Raw genomic sequence first — 22,363 nt, forward strand, 5'->3', positions numbered from 1 at the left:
CCTGCTACACTTCGTCCAGCGAGAGATTGGGAGATTTTAAATTGTAGACTTGTAACCCAACACTACAAAATGCAGTAGAATACAGTAATTCGAGCATAATTTCAGGGCAAAAATGTTACTGCTTGAAGGATATATTTCAAATTTTACGTGCGCTAGGTACTACTTTCTGTACGCAGAATTTAGTGACTTTTATGTCAACCAATCTCTCGCTGGACAAACTATAAGTAGTGGTAAACTAAGATTTATAAGCTCCGCAAAATCTTTAACTTAAAATAGGTACCATAAAATTTTACGACCTACAACCAAATTGAGGAAACAATACCTATACCTATTCGTATGTTTCAAAAACACAAATAATAAAAATGACAGACAAATAACGGGTGACTATTAAAATTTTCACTTGGAGTTGGCTTTGAACGAGTTTTTATTTTTTCTGTTACTTTAGACACACGCAAGAACGAACGACAAATGTCAGTCAGTACAATTGAAACATAACCAAATTAAGAGAAAAAACATTTATTGAATTGTCAAACTTGTCAGTGTCTAAGGTGCAACGGAAAACAAAGAATGATCCATAGCCAACCCTAAGTGAAAATTTTAATAGTCACCCGTTATAAAACAGTGTGTATGTAATTGCTACTAGAACAGTGTATTCAAGAGTTTTTAAATCTTAACAGAAATATGGATAATAGTGAATCCAGATATTGTTACATATTTGTGTATCAAAATTGGTACTGTTTTTATCACGCATACGGAAATTATTTGCCGAGGCCACATGAATGATAAAATACCGTGTGAGCAAGAAGTACTGATTGAGTTGGCAATAAATTCTGGTGATTTTTGGTGACTTTTATGTCATGTTCCAACGAGAAAACCATTTTATTAATAAAAGATTACAAAAACCAAGACGTTTAAATTTGAAATGTATACCAGCTGTCAATAGTGTCAATAAAACAAACCAAATTCACAGTCTTGAAAATTTTATGTAAAATTTTTTTTTGCCAACTGAAACAGTTATTGTTGCTCACCCTGTAGTAGATTATGCACCGAGGGAGTGAAGTGCATGATTTTTACCCGAGGTGCGTTTGTAGCTCGAGGGCGAAGCCCGAGGGTTCTACAAAGCACTGAGGGTAAAAATCATCCACTCCGAGGTGCATATAATATTTTTTGCACAACCCAACGATTTTAATTGACAATACAACTCGAAAATTTTTAACCAATCAAATTGATTTATAGTGACAATCCAACTCGAAAATTTTTGACTAATCAAATTGCAGCATTTTTCAAATTTGGACCAATCAAATTGATTTATAGTGAAAAAACACCGGGCAGAGTGAAAAAACAATCATCAGAATGAAAAAACAACTGGCAGTTTTTCAGCGAAAAAATGTATGTCAAAATGAAACGTCAAATTTATTAGGTCAACTCGATAAAAATTTTCTCGGTGGATTGTCAAGTCGAATACAATTCGTGGTCTAATTTTTTCTTCAAAATTTGCCATTTAAGACATTCGAAACTTCTGCTTTTGGAAAATTAAACTCGTCTTCTTCGTCGACTCGTGTAATTTTCGTTGCAAAAGCTACTCATGTCTTAAATGACAAATTTTGTTGGAAAAAATTAGACCATTTATTGTATTATTGTTGAAAAAAGCAGAGAATTTGTAAATTATTTTTTTGTTCGACACTGTCAGAATTTGAGATTTTTCTCCTGTGTGAACGGATTTTGATAAAATTCACAACTTGTCAAAACGAAACGTCAAGCTAATTTTAAGGGGCTCGTCGAACAAAAAAACGGCGTATTCAACTCGTTCGTGTGTAAATTGGGCTCTTTATGGCACTCGTGGCCCACTCATGCCATAAAGAGCCCAATTTACATACGAACTCGTTAAATAATATACTATTAACTGTTAGGTTAAGTTTAAGTGTCATGTTGACAGTTAAAAATAAATTTTAATCTTTCGGTTTTTTTCACTTATAATATCCCGATGCATAGATTCTATCCGAAATTTTTTTTGAGAGTGCATTGCTGAAACAGTTATTAATAACTTTTTCTTTATACCATACTGTTATTAGGATTTATCAGTACTCAATGCTTGATTGATATGATACCTATAACAGACTAGGCCGTTATTCAAAATTATCAGACCGAGGCCGTTATTTTTGCTACCGTTGCTACGGTTACGGCATAGATGACAACTAAATTTAATTTTTGAAGTAAAGAGAAATACCCAACATACTCCTCAACAAATTGAAGTTTTATTTATAAAAATGTAGTCATTCTTATCGTGTTGGATAAACTGACTCAATTTTATATTTTTTCCTGTCATAAATATGACATGATTGTTCCGACATTCAAATTTGAACAATGTTGTCTAATAAAATGGTGCTATTCTCTAAGCAAAAGTTGCCCACTGTAACTCGACAACCCTATAAGCTACAGTCTGTAACACAAAATGGTATTCTCTAAGCGAAATTGTCTCTGTAACATACATTCTATAGCTTACAGTCGCTGTAAATTTATGGTGGGATAAATCGTCACCATAAGCACTGTAAAGCCTCTGTAAGTCGTAATAAATGTCAGTACATGTAATCTTTCTTAATAAATTGGTGCTATTCTCTAAGTAAAAGTTGCCTACTGTAACTTTATAACCCTATAAGCTACAGTCTGTAATACAAAATGGTATTCTCCAAGAGAAATCGTCTCTGTAACATACATTCTATAGCTTACAGTCGCTGTAAATTTATGGTGAGACAAATCGTCATCATAAGCACTGTAAAGCCTCTGTAAGTCATCATAATAAATGTCAGTACATGTAATCTTGACGTTTGCTTTCTTGTTAATTCTGCCTAGTTCTACCGATTATACCGACTCAGTATCACAAAAATAAACATGAACAACGCCCATTCTTTTGGCGATAAAACGGAACCAGTACCAATTGCGTTTAATTTCTTGGACAAGTTATCCCAAGACTTCAGTTCGCATTATCTCGAAGGACCAGATTTGTTGCGATATCGTTTTGCGCTTCTAAAATGAGTAAATACTTGTTTGCAGGATGCTTTCTCGTTTATTTCCCGATTACAAGTGCCGTAGAGTATAGTCTATAACCAACTAGGGGTTTGAGTTGGGGCCACCAGTGGTAGGGCTAACGGCCTGAACAACTTCTAAAGGTAATTTAGGGAAATGTTTGGATTTAATTCGCCAAAACGAAAAATATCATCCGTTTCCACTAGATAATTTCAAATATTCTTCGTAGTTACTGCTCGGAAGTTGCATTTTGGCACCTTTTTCATTTGCATTGTTCACTCGGGCAAATCTTACTCCACTAATTTTCAAATGTATTAAATACATAGCTCTGTAAGGCAAATGCTTACAGAGGTATTTAGAGAATACGAATGTTATGTAATATCTCTGTAAGGATGTTTCTTACATTGCTCTGTTAGCTACATACTCTAACTTTTTACATTATGCAGTGAAATTTTAGGGAATAGCACTATTAATTTGATTAAAAAATTCTGGATAGAAAACGGATGTACTCATATATATATAGTACCGGCCAAAAGTAAAGAAACATTTGATAAACAAGTATTACTTTTTTTTCTGCGTTTTATTTAAAATTAAACTAGGAAAAAACATTGTAGTAAAGGACCTGAAAGAAGTAAACAAAGAAATCGTTACGAAAAAAAAGTAGTTTAAAAAGTAAGATTTATTTTATATACGGTCAAAAGTAAAGAAACAAATTAACTATTATTTTATATATGTAATCATTATTAAAAAAAAAAAAATTTGTTACACAGTCTAGGACTGGTTTACAAATCTATTAGGGTCATGATGACAAACTCAATAGACCGGGACCAATGGCTTAACGTGACTTCCGAATCACGAGACAGAATATAGCCTTTTTTTTAATTTTTTTTTTTTTTTATTTCGCCCTGGGTCGGAATCGAACCCGCGACCCTCGCGTCCCTGAGCCGAAACGAACTCCCTTAGGCTATATTCTGCTAAAATTTGATATTTATTTATATTTATTTTAATTTATTAATAACGAGTAGAATATAGTCCATTTTTTAATTATAGTCCGATGTATCAATTAAAAAGCAGAACAACTGTCATATTGCTATCTCTTTTCAACATAATGTAAACAAACTATTGAATTCTTGTACGTATTGTATTAAGCGTGTCCCACTATGCATCTCGCTTTAGCATGTGTGATTCGAGAAAGACACGAGTTGTACGTTTATTACATTAGCGATAGCGACGTCAAATTTTTAGGTTACGTTTTAACCACATTATTTGTGATAGTTTTGTTTAATTTTGCTTGAAATGTCCTCCGTATGATGCAAACGAAAAGCATGTGGACAGATTCATTTACATAATTTGTAAATTGCAAAAATAATATTGGAATTGCGCGGAAACTTGCAGACTGGAAGTTAACAGGTAAGGGGGTAAACTAATTCATGGCGTTGCCGAAACAAAATCTAGGAAGAAAGAAAGACAGTCTAAACGTGGTTGTTTAGTGCTGTTTTCAACAATTTTTAATATATCTGACCTATTAGTTGATAAGTATGTAAATAGTTATCAAAAGAGTTCTGAAGGGAGCGGTTTCTTGAAAAACAAAATTAAAACGGAGGAATGAATTTGCAGAAAAACCAACAAAGCACGAAAGAACACAACTCAAAATCTTAAAAATTGAAATTTGTTATGATATCTGTCTCATGTTGCCTAAATAAATTTTCAAATATCGGTAGAACCATGCACTGCTGTCAAATGTCGAAAGCAGACGCAGGTCATGTCGACTTCTTGATTCGGACTAAGCTCATCGGACTATAATAAAAAAAATGGACTATCGCCGTTATTTTTTATTACTTCAGCACATCTTCTGGGCATAGAAAAAATCAATTTGTCTATATACTTGGACGTTATGTTTTTTCAGGTTCTTTGTGCTGCCTCCACCAAAGCTTCTCTGGATTCAAATCTACCTCCATTTTCTATCCGAAATGCCCGATCAAGGTGGTCCCAGAGGTTTTCTATAGGGTTTAGATCGGGACTCTGGGCCGGCCATTTCATTACGTTCACTTTTTCTGCTAAAAACCACTCCTTTACAATATTTGATGTGAAGGGGCATATTGACCGCTGCAAACGGAAGCATTTGTTCTTGCAAAATGTGCAAATAAACAAATCTGTCCATTATACCCTCTATGTAATGACCCTACCCCATGAGCAGAAAAGCATCCCCAGAATTTTACATTTCCACCTCCATGTTTAACGGTACCTCTTGTGTACTTATAATTGAATCTTTCGTTCTTTGGACGTCTTAGCCATTGTATGCCATCAGAACTGCACAAGTTAAATTTAGTTTCGTCCGTAGAGGGTTTTGTCAGAAAATAGGAGGTTTTTCCATTCATTGGCGCGGCGTCCAATTCAAATGCTCTTTGGCAAACTGTAACCGGGCTATTCGGTTTTTAGCAGAAATGAACGGTTTCTTCGCTGGTTTTCTTCCATAAAGTCCAATTTCATTAATTCGACGTCGAATAGACCTCACTGACAAACTTACATTTGGAATTTCCTTTTTTATTTTTACTGCATCCCAAAATGGATTCTGCCTTGACACCATTCCTATTTTTCTGTCAGTGGTTCTGTCGGTTTTTCGAGGTCGATTGTACAAAGAAATTGTTTTTGAAATAACTGACGCAGTTTAAAGAGAATTCGCAAATTTTGAGACACCTTTATAGAGGTCGTGCAAAATAGTTATTTACATTACAAGCTGCGAAAGTTTACTTTTAGGTGCGAGGCTGCGAGGTGTTTTTAAATTGCCGAGCAAAGCGTAGCGTAGCCGAGGTTTTAAAAACTCGCAGCGTGTAATGTAGGTATTAAACTTTTCATTCTCCCCTCGCCATTTTTAATAAAATACAATTATTCAGTGATTATAATAAAATTAGTATAAGGCAGCTTGTTGTTGACGTTACTTTAGTAACAATACAAAATAGTAGTTTATTTGTCGAGTTCTTGTGTAAATTGGGGTTTTTTGGTACGAGTGGGCCAGTTTAAAACGCGAGTGAAACACCGTACAGGTTGGATTGAGCATTGCTAAATCGCATTATGTTGGTTATCTGCATGTCACTATTTACAAAACATAATTACAGAGCCAAAAAATTAAATTATTTGACCTTGAGAGGAAAATCCAACGTGAATGGACTTTAGTCTTTGCCAAAACCAAATAACCACCAACAGTGCATTCTACCCAGAAAATCAACCGGCAACGTTGTGTACTTAGATTTGATTGGTCTAGCATCCTAGTAATATCAAAATTGCCATTACACATTTAGTGTAATTTTGTTTTCACCAACTGAATTCAACAGGTGGTGATTATTTGGGTTTGGCACGACCTATAGGAGAAAATTCTCAAATTCTGACAGTGTCGAACAAAAAACATTATTTTATGACATTTATCAAATATCGTTGAATACTTGGTCAGGTCAGTTTAAAATTAATTTCATTGAAGCAGCTGCATACTTATACATTGCGTGCAGAAGTGTGTTGCCGGACAAATCCAAAGACCAGTATGTACAATCAAGCTTATGAAAATTTCATTAAATGGTGTGCAACAAATGGGATATGGTAAATTACGCACACTGGTCAAATTTAACATTCAGGAACCCGAAGGGTCCTTTAAAATATAGATAAATTGCGCACCAGTGGTAACGACGGGCCTTCAGTCATAATAATTCTCGTTCAGGACTAGATAATGATCTTATTTTAACCACTTGGGCTTTAACACTCCGAAATAAATAAAAACATTTTTTTTGACATTATTCGGTATATCTTAGGGTTCTGTAGGTAAATTGCGGTAACTTACAATTTTTACATAATTGAATCTATGTGATTCAGAAGTAGAATTATTCTTATATAAATTAATGCATTCCTCTAAGAACAACTGCTTCTTTATTATTTTGCCACGTAGTTTTTTTCTCAACATTGGTGCTTCTAATTTTTATTTAGACGGTAGTTTGAAATGTAATAAGAACATTTACTAAATTAAAGATATTTGGATGCGCCGAGTAATAGTATATTACATACCGGGGAGGAAAGTGTTCCATTCATGTCGAGAGAACAATAGTTTACCGAGAGGCTTGCCCTCGAGGTGAACTAGTTCTCGAGACACAGGAATAGACTTTGGCCGAGGTTTGTATACTATTTTATTCACAATCAATCATTTAATAAAACAAGCAACATTATAATAATAAAAAATAAATAAAAACCAACCTCCGTAATATTACGGTGTCCAGAAAGTTCTGAGCGTTTTTTAGAAAAATAGATAAAAATAAATAAATAACTATTACTAAAAAAAATTAAACAACAATTAAACTAAATATGCGCCGTTATTGTCAATGACTTCCAACCATCTTTGTCCCAAAAACTCAAATCCAGAACGATAGAAGATGGGCTCTTTCGTCCCGAACGACTCTTATCTTTAAGACCTTCTTCCCCATTCAGAAATTTCGCAAACCATCACCGACAAGTACATATACTGTTTTACCGTCCCCGCACCTTCAATTCTGCATATATTTCTTGTCGCTGCTGCCGCTGATGTCCACATTTAAATTCATATAACATTAAATTACGATTTCGTTCTTTTTCCATGTAAACAATCAATTACCAGAATGTAACCAATTGAAAATTATTTAATTGAGACACGTCAAATTGTTTATGGACAAGTGTACTTCATATTTTAAAAAACTAACAAAAATTACCAATTGATTTTACATTTATTTTATATCGAGAAACAGAATACCACAAAAACGCTCAGAACTTTCTGGACACCCTAATATTATCGTCTATTTCGGCAAAATATTAAAACTTAGTAGGCGCGCACGATTAAGAATGTATTAAATTGTAGTTCACAAAAGTCAAACCAAATTGACATTTGCTCACATTTTTTAACAAACAAAATGTGCGATATTGAAATAGAGTGTGCCCTCCCCAGAATTGCGGGAATCCGCACACAAATTAATACTCAATCTCTTACCTGAGAAAAGCAAATTACGATATCAGAACGACGTACAGAAATTTTCGCGGTTGGTGCGATAGTAGCGCCACCACAGGTCAGTTATGGGTTTCATTACTAACCGCTTACGACTCATTACTGACTCCTCTTTTCATCATTACTGACCGGTTGATGTGTACACGAGTAATCGCTCACTTTCTAACCTTTAAGAGGTTAGAAAAGCTGTACGTTACTAACCGATTGTGAATAAAAGTTGTTTACTGAAGTGTTAGAATAAAATGACTCACATACGTTGGAAATGCGAGCAATACTTGAACGATGCTACCTGGTCAAAACCCCTGAAGAATTTTAACCATGTGCGCAATTTTTGACATTTTTCCTTATCTGTCGTCCAGAGCCCGAAAGTTTTTCATACCTAGCAACCGATGACCTAGCATGTTTTATTTTCGCTTTCGATTGCCTTATCAAAATAGAAAGTTACACTTTCGTAGGGGGGAGAATGAAAAAGAACTTTTTCTAATTTGCTGTTTTCATAAACCATTAACACGTCCGAAATCTAGAAAAAAATTTCAGTTGGTAACACACATTGTCGGCAGCAATTTACTTTGGTATTCACTGCTATTTGTCGTACCTATTTTTGAATAATTCATCTTTAATTGCAATATCACTTGCAAAAATGGCAATTATGTTTAAAGTTCATTCAAAAAACATCTGGACTGTCAAAATCAAAATTGCAGTTGTTAGGTTGGTTAAATCACTAGTTATTTTATATTGCCCAGTTGTTATCTATGTTTTTTTTTTATGTTTCAAACTATTCATTTGTTTAAATTAACATTGTCAAATAAATTGCAAAATTATTTAAGGACCGGTTTCACCAACGCCAGTTAAAGTTAACTGTAAGTTAAAATGCTTCGTTACTTTAGTTACCTATTGCTATAACAATGTTCACGTTGGTGAAACCGGCCCTGTGTATTTTGTAGAAAGGTTAAAATGGAAAGTTCAAAACGAACTAGGGTGGTTCTATTGGCACGAGAGAAGAGGGCCATAAGAAATTATTATGAGAAACAAATAAAAAAGTGATAATAACGGGAAGAAATTACAAATTTGTGCCAAAGCCGCTCCAGTATTGTTAACTAATAATAATTGCTGTTCGTTCTTGTGATTCACAAATCAAAATTTTGCAAATATGTAAGTGTTAATCAAGTGTTAAATAATTTTCTTCTGTTTCTGAGTAAATGAAACAGATTACTTACTTTATTTTTGATGATTTTGGTTGTTATTTAATTTGTTACCTGTTGTCAGTTGGTCGTGTGTTTTTTATAAACTTCATTAAATTGCGCTAATCCATTTAGTTGCTGCATTTCACTTTAAGTGTTCGAAGCAATGAACGATTCAAAACATTTTTAGTTCAATGATTAAAAATGAAAACATAACCTAAATAAATTTTTTAACTACAGTACCAACTAAGTACCAACGGTGGACATTAAAAGCTGGGACATCCAAAAAATTTTCATTGTGTATCAAACTTTCGCTTTATCACAAACTGTCAGATTAACTACCTATTGTCACATTGGCATCACTCTCTTGTAAAATAAAATAATCTCCAATTTGTCCGACGTTCAAATACAAACTATTGTGCAACGTCTCCGAGACGGCGTAGCTTCGTAGCTACGCGGGCTATTGCTCATGAATTCCCAAGAATACTGTCTTCCTAGCGAAAAGGCGAATTGAAGAATATGGAAGAATTGTAAGAAAAGAAAACATCTTTGCAATCAACTCTTACCCCGTCGAGTTTCAATGTTTTTTTGTTGGCTACCTCTTTTGACCACCAAAAACCGATTCTATGATAATTAGCAACTATTTAATTGGGAAAACAAAAAATATAATTTAATATGAAACAAACTGAACTTTAATTTGATGGTTTTAACAAATAAACGTCATTCACCCCGTCATAATTTTTATAACCTTTTCGTAAAAAAACCAAATTTAACTGAAATTGAGTTTATGCAGTATAGAATAGCATAGGGACTTTTTACCCGTCGTTGATTGGTGAAAATGAGAGAAAAGTTTATGTTCGATTTTTGATAACTACCGGGTGATCAAGAAGGACTGTTTGTTGGCAGTACAATTAAGAAATTTTTTAAATTCGGTTATTTATAACACTGCAGCTGGATATGTTTTGTTGGTTTATTTTACAAATATCTGATATCTTTTCTGGAAGTGACCGCCCAATTTACATTTTTTTGCACTTTAACATCAAATTCCATTAATCTCAAAAACCGGAATGTGTTCAGGGACACCAAATTTTTCCTAAATGTTTGAAAGGACTCTCAGTGAAAAAATATGTAAATTAATGCAGCGGTTATTGAATTAAAACAAAATATTTACCTGTTTCATAAAAAAAATAATAATTTTTTACAGAATGTTCTACAGCGATACACAATCATTCCTGAACTTTTTGACAATATTAAATCGATTAGAAGTGGGTGTTTTCGATCGGGCGGTAAAATTTCACTCATCCTGTATAAAAATCTCTACTGCGGGGCAGAAGAAGCACGGAGGGGGGACAACACGCTTCAACACGCTTACTAAAAAGTCTGGACGGTTGGATCGAGCAAACGTCGTCCCACGTCGTGTGGCGTGTTGTCGGATAGCGTGGAACAAATGAGTACGCATTGCATTCAAATCTTTGTTAAATGTCTGCACACATTTCCGTCGCGTAGCGTAGTGTAGCGTGGTATCGCGTGGCGTGGAGCAAGTGGGTTCCCGGCATTACTCCTGTTATACGATTTAAAATACGATCCAGTGTTACCAACTTAAACAGTCCTTCTTGATCACCCCGTAAATAGGTACTGTCAAATTTTGATATTTGATCGATTTTTTGGTTATTAGGCTAGGGCCACACTACAGACTAAATAATCGGCCGATAATTTAGTCCTATTGGGTAGCTTCCGCGCCCACCAGGTAAACTAATCTGTTTTCGATCAATCTGTCGGCCGACTACAATCGCTTTAGTGTGCGCACTCACATAAGTCCTCATACTTATTAAGCAACCAACTAAACTGTCGGCCGATGAAAAGTCTGTAGTGTGACCCTAGCCTAAGTGTCAAACTTATCGAGTTTTTGTATCAAACGCATCATTAAATTAATGTCTGACCTGTTACTATGACAAGTCATATGAAAGTTAATGCTAAATGTGTGCGATTTGCACCACTGATGTTCAATCCAACGTGAACAGGATATACAATTTTGTTATTAGAATACCACTACCGTAAGATCCTTTATGACTTTTTTTTGTTAATTCTGCTTGGAATGTATATTTTCCAATTTGCCTCGTTCGCCAGTGTGAAACGTTCTCCATTCGAAGCGACATCTACTGAATTCTTAAATGGAATGGACTGTAGATTTCATGGCCAACTGTATCGATATACACTAGACGTGTATATAGTCTGTTTTTTAATTAAAGAACCACGACCTGTTGATTTAGGTTTGCAAATATAAAATTTTACTAAATTTAGGGAATTTAATGATATCTATTGGCTATTGCAGTCAACGCCTGTCATTTTTAATGTCCTTGAAAGTACGCAAACTCGCAATTAAAATTTGAACGTGTTAAAAATGCCTCGCAAAGTAGGACATTTATTAAACTCTCAAATTAGTTGTTATTAACTTTATTAACATGCTGCGCTACTAATATCTCTAATAACCTCAATTTTTATATGATGAGATTTTTCACCCTATGTCAAAAGTGTACAATGTTGTCAGCTCTATTTTGGGTGTAAATTGCGGTGTTGTGGTTCTTTGGTTAAAAAATAGACTGTACATGGCCGTTTCAATTTCAAAATAAAAGTGTTCCTAGAAAGCAAACTATAAACTACCGTAAAGTAGCGACATATGTTGGACCCTTTCATAAAAAAAAAAATTTCATTTGAAATTGTCACATTGAACGTCAGAATAATTGTCAGATTTTGGAAGTATTTTCTTACCCTTCTCTGCTCAGTGTTCAATTATAACATTTATTGTTCAGTTTTTGGTTGTCGTGTTTGGTTTCGTTGTTTTCATTTTAATTTATTAATTTCGAGTGACAAGCAGATTAACAGACAAACAACATATGACAACTAACCGCTATCTAACCAAGAAAATAAATTTGACAAGTTCACGTAGTCGTAGATTATAGATTGGTTAAAATTAAATCGTATGATGTCGCTACTTTACGGGAAATTTCAATTGTTTCATCGGAATTTTTCTCTTATGGAGAAATTGCAAAATGAAACGGCCATACATACACGTCTAGTATATATCGATACAGTTGGCCATGGTAGATTTTGATATCGGTACACTCTAGCGAAAAATTTTTATACCCAAATACTCGTACAAACAAAACAAGCATTTTATTTAAAATTTAATTTTGACAGTCCAGGAGTTTTTTGAATTTACTATATTCTAGATTCAAATGTAAAATTTTACTTTAAATATCAACTGTTTAATATGTAAATTAGAAAAAATAGCATAAACATTCGTGCCTGAGGCAGTCGTCCGGCAAATCTGACTCGTGTCTTAATATTATCCATTGCAAGTGGCGTCCAACGAGACGACCGATACGCTAACTAGTGGGAAAAACTGCGAAGAACAGTGAAAATCCTTCATCATTTCGGCAGTTACCAGAAGCCACAAAACCGTCCTCTGCTCTGAACAGAAGCTCCCTTGTAGACAAGTCGGACGAAAATATTCTCCGCGAACACTGTACAGTTACGGCCACGGAATTTCGTCAGTTATTTTACTGTTAATTCCAAAAAACTTGTGTAGCCTAAGCTTTATTGTCATTATGACTGACATTCAAAATTTTTGTGACAGAAATTCTGTGGAAACCTTAGGTATACCCAGAACCAAAGCAGAACTACCATTAATTTCATTATTAAGAAATGGAGACATCCATGTCAAAAAATCCAATGTGGGGATAAAACCTGTTTTACAACTAATGTCAGTTGAATAACAACGACTGACGAAATTCGGTGGCCGTGACTGTACATACATTTTCGTAGTTCAATAACCACATATAGTTCTCCCAGAGCTGCAGCGGTTTTATGGCAGGGTACCATTGTATAAACGTTAACAACACCGACAATAGGTTTAAACCGCAAGTACAACCCCTAATCGTAAATTCGTCCAAGTACTACCCTGTAAACTGACAGGTATAGAACGAAAATGATGATTGACAGGGATCTGTTTATGTCGGGTATCGGCATTTCAACAGGCGTAATAATTACTATTGCTCTGCCATAAAACCGCTGCAGCTCTGGGAGAACTATACTGCGTTAAGTCGGACTCGAACCCTTCCCAAGTAGTAGTAAAGTTTGTTCAACGAGAGATTGGTTGACATAAAAGTTACTAAATTCTACGTAGAGAAAGTAGTACCTAGCACACGTAAAATTTGAAATATATCTTCAAGCAGTAACATTTTTGCCCTGAAATTATGCTCTAATTAATGTATTCCAGTGCATTTTGTAGTGTTGGGTTAATTTAATACAATTTAAAATATCCCAATCTCTCGCTGGACGAAGTATACAAACTCGTACTTACCATTACAGTTTTATAAAACTAATGTTTTTATACATAGTATACTATTAAAAGACCACTTAGGCCCGGTTTTTGGAAACAATTTTATCGGGCCAGTTAGTTAACTCTCCGATAAATGTAATGTGATTGGTTACTTTCTAGCGTTTCTATAGCAACGCTTGATTTAACCGACCGTTAAGTTATCGGGCCGTTCCAAAAACCGTGCATAAGTGTCGAGTTGCAAATCATAAAATTAAATGTTGTTGATGAAAATTAAATTTAGAAAAAGATAAAAGCAACAGAATTTTTTTTCTACATTGGTGTCACAATGAGCATTTTGTGACACCGAAAACAGTTTCACAAAGATCAATTTTAAGCATCATTTCTAGTGATTATTGAATGTGGGGTTGGTATTGATAGTAAATTTCAGTGTTAAATGCGATGTCATTTGAACCTGAACCCATGTTTTGGATCAAAATAAACTATTAGGGAATAGATTATTATTGTAACAACATTTGGGAGACAATTTGAAATTTAATTGTCAATGAAATGACATTGCTTCGTCAATACCAACCCAATTCCATTAAAATAATAGTCACTAGATAAGTGAAGTAGAAAAAATAGCAAATTAGACTCGTTTCACAAGACATGTTGTCGAACCCGCTCCTCCTCACTGCGTTCGTCGTGCTCTAAACCCTCTCGTTCGACATTAGACTGTCTTGTGCAACTCGTATAACAATATACTATAATGTTTTAATCTAACTTACCTTTTTACAAGTTCATCCTCAAATTTCATTAATGCTCTAATGGCTGTTGGTGCGGTATAAAATTGATTAACTCTATACTTTTTAACTACCAACCAAAATCTGTCATTATTTGGATAAAATGGGGTTCCTTCATACTAAAAAAGTACATATTACAATAATTACACGGATGACTCTCGTTATTAGATAGAATATATCCTAATTCATTATAAAAATATCACGCTTTCAAATTTTTCACTTTATAACGATCTAATAGATATGAACTTTTATTGTTCAACTAAGCTATTACTTAGCATCTATGGTGTTTTACAATGTTTGTGTGATTGTTTGTTAATTATTAGTTGATAATAATTTTTAGATTCCTAGTAAAAATTTGTATATAAAAAAGTTAAGTACAGTGCATTCACTTTAGTTTTAGACCAGAGTAGGCTATGGAAATTTGGCGAGTTGTATGGTAAGACTGTGGCTGAATGACAATATACATCATGTATAATATTTGAGGTTACACTTTCTTGTCAAAATTCATGACCATGTAGCCAAACATTATCATTTTCCAATTAACTATATAGTTTCGAGGACTCAATAATGTGTGTATTTAGTGATAAATGTAAATATTGCACAAATTTAAAACTAATTTACCTTAATACTTAATAATAATGTCAAATTTGACACTGGCAGTTCGAACAATTTTGATATTTTGACATAGCCCCGATACCAACATTTAAAAAAATTAAAATAGCCTACTTTGGTCTTAAACAAAAATGAATGTATTATACCGTGTGAACAACAATTACTGATTGAGTTCTGGTGACTTTTGGTGACTTTTATGTCATGTTCCAACGAGAAAACCATTTTATTAATAAAAGAATACAAAAACCAAGACGTTTAAATATGAAATGTATACCAGCTGACAATAGTGTCAATAAAACAAACCGAAGTAGGTACAATTCAGTCTTGAAAATTTCATGTAAAATTTTTTATTGCCAACTGAAACAGTTATTGTTGCTCACCCTGTATTATTATATTAATTTACTTTGTTTTTCACTATTATATTAGAACCGTTCAAAATGTATCTTTAATTTTATGTTATCTTTATATTTTTCTAAGAAACCTTTACTGATATTATTGTTGAGAGATAAATGAAACAACTTAAAAAATATGTAAAAACAACTACTAAAACAACAATGTAAGTATCTTAAAAATATTCTGCTTACCAACACTGAAGTCGCTGCATTTGCGAGCGGTCCATAGACAACATAGGTGTGTCCAGTAATCCATCCGATATCTGCTGTGCACCAATAAACGTCATTTGGTTTATAATCGAATACATATTTAAAAGTTGTGGCAGCATAAAGTAAATATCCAGCAGTTGTATGAACAACACCCTTAGGTTTTCCAGTCGACCCACTAGTATATAACATAAATAAGGGATCTTCTGCTTGCATCCATTCCGGAGCACAGTCAGTTGATGCTTTTGGTATTATATCATGCCACCAGATGTCACGATTTACTTGCATTGGAGTCTATAAAAAATAAAAGATAATTATTTTTTTGCTTAAAACAAACAAAATAAATAACGTAAACTATAGAAATGTTAAACTCGAAGAATAGTAGTTTATTTAACGCGTTCGTGTGTAAATTGGCCTTTTTTGGCATGAGTGGGCCACGAGTGCCAAAAAAGGCCAATTTACACAAGAACGAGTTGAATACAAGGTTTTTTGTTCGACGATCCCCTTAAAGGCTCTAAATCCCTTAAAATCTTTAAAATTAGCTTGGCGTTTCGTTTTGACAAGTTGTCAAATTTATCAAAATCCGTTCACACAGGAGAAAATTCTCAAATTCTGATAGTGTCGAACAAAAAATGTTTTTCTTTCATGGGCGAGCAGTATACAGAATGTTTCTGAAATAGGTGGAATAATTTTAACTGGTAATAGAACTCGTCAAAAGGAACAACTTTTCTATCTATCATTTTGCCGAAAAACGATGTTTAATTCCAAAAAAAAAATTGGAGAGATTTTTCATTAAAATAGCCCTACGCCACTAAATACTGCAATGGCTAATTGAGATCAGCGCTAATATGAAAAAAACGTCCATTTTCATCCAGAAAACGTGTTTTAACGCAGAAATCGAAATTCAAAGAAATCTACCCGTATAGCAAAAAATCCACTTCGTAAGAATCTGGTTGTTTCAGGTTTTTAGGTAGCTTAGTTTTGGAGATATGAACGGTTTTAGGAAAATCTTTCCGACTTTTTTAAGCTATTACGCAACGTTTTTCGCCAAAATGGCAGAGAGAAAAGTTGTTCCTTTTGATGAGTTCTATTACCAGTTAAAATTAATGCACCTATTTCAGAAACACCCTGTATACCGTGTGATCACTGCAATCAAAGAAGAACTTGAGATTTTGGACGCAGGTATGACTGCTAGAGGATAAACATTATTAAAATAAAAACCATTTTTATTTTCCATTTGTCGGCTAACATTTGCTGTGGCATCTGGGGTACGAGTATGTACAATGGCGGACAAAAAATTTCGTCCACAACTGTCATTCCACTCACCTATGCTGTAAAGCAGCCTTTAGGAACGAATAACCTCACTTCACATAATGGTGACAATTGATTGACGTTTATTAACTAAGGGGGTCATTCACGAAACTCGGTAAGGCTCGATAAGGCGTTGCAAATTCAAAACCATGACAACTGACATTGTTGAAGCATTGTATTTGCCGTTTCGTCAACGATTTGCAATTTTGCAAAGTTTCGTGAATCTCCCCCTAAGTTAGCAAAGATACGAAAAATCTGACACTGTCAGGGTTATAGCCGGCCATATCTAATAGTGGAGTAAAATCGGACTGAAATTATGACTTTTAGTGATTCCAAGGTATGACTAAATGAGACCTTTACTATCTTGTAGAGGACATTTTGGGGCATAAGGAATGGTCATCTACAACTTTTTTTAATAGGACCGAACTTTGAAAACGGCCTTTATACGTAGTTGAAATGTAGTCCGAAAAACTACGTTTCTCGTAACATTTAACGCTGTGTTAATTCAACTATTGAAGCTATAATTATGATTTTCTGTATATTTGTAGTAAAAAGTACAGCGCTTCCAATAGTGAATCGAAAATTTCGCAAATGTCGATAGTTTTGAAAAAAATAATTAATAAATTTTGATTAATCAAAAATGCGCATCGTAAACTTCACTCTGCTGGGACCTATGTGAAATGTTGAAAATTTCGATACACATGCAGCGAGTCAAATGTAACTAAGGTATTGTAAAAGTTAAAAAAAAAGAATTAAGTCAGTAGCTCGTATACTTTTTGAGAAAATATTTTTTTATTCGACGAGTGAACGCGCGGGGCGTCTCCTGTCAGGCAGAAATAACCCGGCACGCGTATTTCGTCTATCGATATACTCGTAGGGAGTATAGCAGTCTAAAGACAAAAATTTATAGTTTTTTTGTATTTTTGCTAACATTTACCTACTTTAAATGCTTTCTTCTTCGTCATATTCATCCTCATATAAACAAGAAACATTGTTCTGACATTTTTTGCAAGAACAATCACTCGAGGATCTTCCTTCGTGCACATACATTTATTGTTTATTTTTTTTTTTTTTAATTTAAGGATAGATAAGCAGTACCATTACAAAAAAAGCAAAATATTATTTCTCGTCGATTCTCCAGTTCCTATAAAAAATGTTGGAAAAATGTTTTCAATGTAAATCAATATCAAAAAATATTATTTTTAGAATTTGCGTTTATAATACGTCTATAAACGTCAGTCAGTAGGAGTCGTTTATGGCTTTATAAAAGTACACTGTACTTTAATGAAATATTTATCAATATTTCAGTGTATTACACCAAAAAACTTCCAATATTAATGTTCAAACTCTACTTTTTAACATTTGTTGCAGATGTAGTTGCATCCGTTACCTTGAATTACCAATTAATACGAATTTCCCTGGAATTCGAAAATTTATTTTTTTTATTTAAAAATTAAAATAAGGGTGCAAATTCTAAAAAATAACATAAAAAACTGGTTTTATAAGGGTATTGGCGCACTCGTCCCATAGAAAACTCGCCTACGGGTCGTTTTCTACACCTGGGACTCGTGCGCCAAATCAACCCTTATAAAACTCGTTCTTTAATATACTATTTTATTTAATATACTATTTTAATATACTAGTTTGAATTGCAGTTCATTTCTCCCTTTTTTTACTTCCTGTTCTTTTGCAAAATAGGCTCATTTTAAGTATGTCAAAAGATTTATGGGTTTTTTAGTGCACCCACTTGAAAATGAAATTTGCAAGTGTTACCAGCGATGCATTTTTTAACGTTTTAAAATCGGCAAAAAAAAACAGCATACAATGTCCTTCTGAAAAATCTAGAAACATTTAAAGAGTTAGGGAAGTTAAACTCGATGTCTATTACCGAGGCTGTTAAAATTTCTACTAAATTCGCACTGGCTTTTTAAAAAAATAAAACTGAGACCATTAACATATTAAACCAACTGAGGTATAAACTGACTACAACCTCCAATAAGTCTGCTAAAAAATTGCCACCAACACAAGATGATGCTTTTGGTCAACATGTGCTAAGGTATTAACATTAAAAAATTATTATTATTATCTACATACTTCACTCAAATTTTAGATGCATTTATCAATTACGTATATCGTTGTGCAGTCATGTATAGTTTGTCCAGCGAGATATTGGTTGACATAAAATTAATTAAATTCTAGGTAGAGCAAGAAGTAGCTAACGCACGTAAAATTTGAAATATATCCTTCAAGCAGTTTATAACATTTTTGTCATGAACTTGTGCTCTAACTAATGTATTCTAGTGCGTTTTGTAGTGTTGGGTTAATTTAATTTAAAATTTCCCAATCTAAATAAGGGCATTTTACAACCTGTTTTAGCTACAATGGATCCCATACCTAATGACATTAGAAAAATGATGAACATTTTTTGCACAGACCAATGATGCCAAAATAATAAATGTATGTGCATGAAGGAAGACTTAAAATGCTGCAGATTGTTCTTGCAAAAAATATCACAACAATGTTTCTTGTTTAGGTATATGAGAATGAAGATGACGAAGAAAACATTTAAAATAGGTAAATTTTAGCAAAAATACAAAACATTTACCTACTCAAAATTTTATAATTATTGTTTTTAGACTGCTACAATCCCTACATCGATAGACGATTAAATACGCGTGCCGGGTTATTTCTACCTGGCAAGAGCCGCCCGGCGTGTTCGCTCGTCGAATAAAAAAATTATTTTCTCAAAAAGTATACGGGCTACTGACTTAATTCTTTTTTAAAAAACTTTTAAAATATCTTAGTTACATTTGACTCGCTGCATGTGTATCGAAATTTTCAACATTTCACATAGGTCCCAGCAGAGTGAAGTTTACGATGCGCATTTTTGATTAATCTAAATTTATTAATTATTTTTTTCAAAACTATCGACATTTGCGAAATTTCCGATTCACTATTGGAAGCGCTGTAGTTTTCACTACAAATATACAGAAAATCATAATTATAGCTTCAATAGTTGAATTAACACAGCGTTAAATGTTACGAGAAACGTAGTTTTTCGGACTACACCTCAACTACATATAAAAGCCGTTTTTAAAGTTCGGTCCTATTAAAAAAAGTTGTAGATGACCATTCCTTATGCCCCAAAATGTCCTCTACAAGATAGTATAGGTCTCATTTAGTTATACCTTGGAATCACCTACCCTCAGAAATAAGCGAGCTAGATATGTGATTTTACTCCACTATAAGTAATTGTTGATCGCACGGTATTTGATCATAAACAAATAATCATATATAATATCACAGGAGCATAGAAAATAATCAGTAGGTACCTAGTAATATAACGAGTGACATGGACATTGCCGATTATTATATTTCGACTGAATTTTGTTGAGTTGCTATGATTTTGGAAACATAACGAGTGTGAAGCGAAGCGTAACATGAGTTGTATTTCCAAATACAAGGAGTTAGAATTCTGGTGAAATATAATCGGCACATATCCATGTCAAGAGTTGTATTTTATTCTACATGAGAATTTAATTTTTATTGTACACTTGCTTTCAAAACTTTCGCGTACACATTCAAAATCAAGTAACAACGATTTTGCAAAATTTAAGCAGTGTGAACGGGTAATTTTGACATTGACAGCAATTTAAAAAATTATAGTCGGTCTTTTACTCACGGTCTCTTCTTGTTCCCGCCTCTTTATTTATTACTTGTAGAACAGTGCTTTTATTTAGCCCATTATGAGTAGCAAGCCTTTTTATGGACCACTCCTCTTCTAATTTGGAAAGCATCAAAACTTTAAAATTAAATTTAAAATTAATAATGACAGTTACTATTGTAATGACATCTGATGACATTTGAATTAAATTTTTACGTTTTGCCAACTGAAGCGTATTAATCATGGCCTTCCAATTTTTTTTTTTTATTTTCGATCGCACGGTACCTATTACCCACAAGGACGACGGCATGCGAGTACTGATGTAATCATCCAATTATATTATTTTAATAAATAGCCTCCTTTACAAGCTCCTTGAATAATATACCTTCTTTAAATGACCAGCGCACTATAGAATAAGAGACACCTACAACATTAATAATGTTTATTTGAACATAATTGTAAGTATAATAATAAACAAATCATTATTTATAATGATTCCCTCCACCGGGTGGTGTTCCTTATAACCAAGGTTACCTTACTGTAGCTTCGATAATTTTTTTTTTTGTTCGACACTGTCAGAATTTGAGAATTTTCTCGTGTGTGAATGGATTTTGATAAATGTCACAACTTGTCAAAACGAAACGTCAAGCTAATTTTAAAGATTTTAAGCGATTTGGAGCCTTTAAGGGGCTCGTCGAACAAAAAAACGTTGTATTCAACTCGTTCGTGTGTAAATTGGGCCTTTTTTGGCACTCGTAGGTCTTTAAAACACTCGTTTCACTCGCGTTTTAAAATAGCCCATTCGTGCCAAAAAAGGCCCAATTTACCCACGAACTCCTTAAATAAACTACTATTTTCTATAATTGATTAAAAAAATTGGTATTCACGCACGGTTATCTAGGCATGAAGTGGGTCATTTTCATACAATCTTTTTACATTGTTGTAAGATTGAAACTGTAGAAACAATACATATTATCCGTTCACGATTGTTTCAAATTCGGGCTGTCTATGAAAATCTGACATTTTAGTTGGCAATATTGTGATTTGGCATAATAAATCTATTTTAGGTTATAATTGAATTACACTGAATCAATTAGGGAATTGACAACAAGGCGAATATTTAATAACGAAACGTCATATGACAGGACCTGACGCTAATCTAACAAAAAAATATCATGGCCTCCTGCGTGTTTAAAACAATCGTGAACGGCATATACTCGTACATACAGTGCCTTTTTTTTAACGCTGGCCATAGGGATGTACAGTTGCGGCCGTTGAAAACTCAGACACTTTGACAACGCCAAACTTTTGGCTTTGTAAATGGGATTGAAAGTGACGTTTCTCAAAATGTCACTCAAACATTATCCACATTAATTTCTCTCGCAATGGCTCTTATACTCACATCGTCCCTCAGTCTAACACATTTTTGCAAATCAGGTAATTGCGGCATTTCAAAAGTTACGCGTCATTCTGACCTAATATGTCAAATACTGACACTGACTTTATAATCCTTGATGAAAATCCTGTTTACGCTAATCAAATTTCGGAATTTATACAGAGTGTTGAAATCTTTCCTGTCTGAGATTTCAACGGCCGCAACTGTACATGACAAAAACTTTGGATCGTGTTAATAAGCTTTTTAGCAGGAATTTTTAAGTGAGATTTGACAGAATATTAGATTAGTATTTTATAAATCAATTTCAGTTTATTTTATACTACAGAATAAAATAATTACGGAATTAATTTAAAAAAAGTACTTTTAATTTATTACATTATTTTTTGCCCAGAAGGTTTTATAATCGTTAGACAGTTACAAAATGTTCCATAAAATTTTTAT

At 33.6% G+C, this 22,363-nt stretch overlaps 1 protein-coding gene and 1 long non-coding RNA gene across 3 annotated transcripts in view; one reads left to right on the plus strand and one right to left on the minus strand.

Moving 5' to 3' along the window:
• The window catches only part of LOC138123422 (uncharacterized), a 273,107-nt gene that overhangs the window by 204,193 nt on the left and 46,551 nt on the right, over positions 1-22,363 (plus strand). The gene's annotated exons all lie outside the window — the stretch shown is intronic.
• Positions 1-22,363, minus strand: part of AcCoAS (acetyl coenzyme A synthase) — a 68,514-nt gene that overhangs the window by 6,837 nt on the left and 39,314 nt on the right. For both annotated transcript variants that reach the window (XM_069037683.1, XM_069037675.1), the window contains 2 exons: positions 15,537-15,845; positions 14,326-14,459 (listed from right to left, as the gene is read on the minus strand). In XM_069037683.1, the coding sequence (XP_068893784.1) occupies positions 14,326-14,459; positions 15,537-15,845 (443 nt within the window). The remainder of the gene's footprint in view (positions 1-14,325; positions 14,460-15,536; positions 15,846-22,363) is intronic.

The sequence above is a fragment of the Tenebrio molitor genome, chromosome 1 (assembly GCF_963966145.1).
Source record: "Tenebrio molitor chromosome 1, icTenMoli1.1, whole genome shotgun sequence".
NCBI lineage: Eukaryota > Metazoa > Arthropoda > Insecta > Coleoptera > Tenebrionidae > Tenebrio > Tenebrio molitor.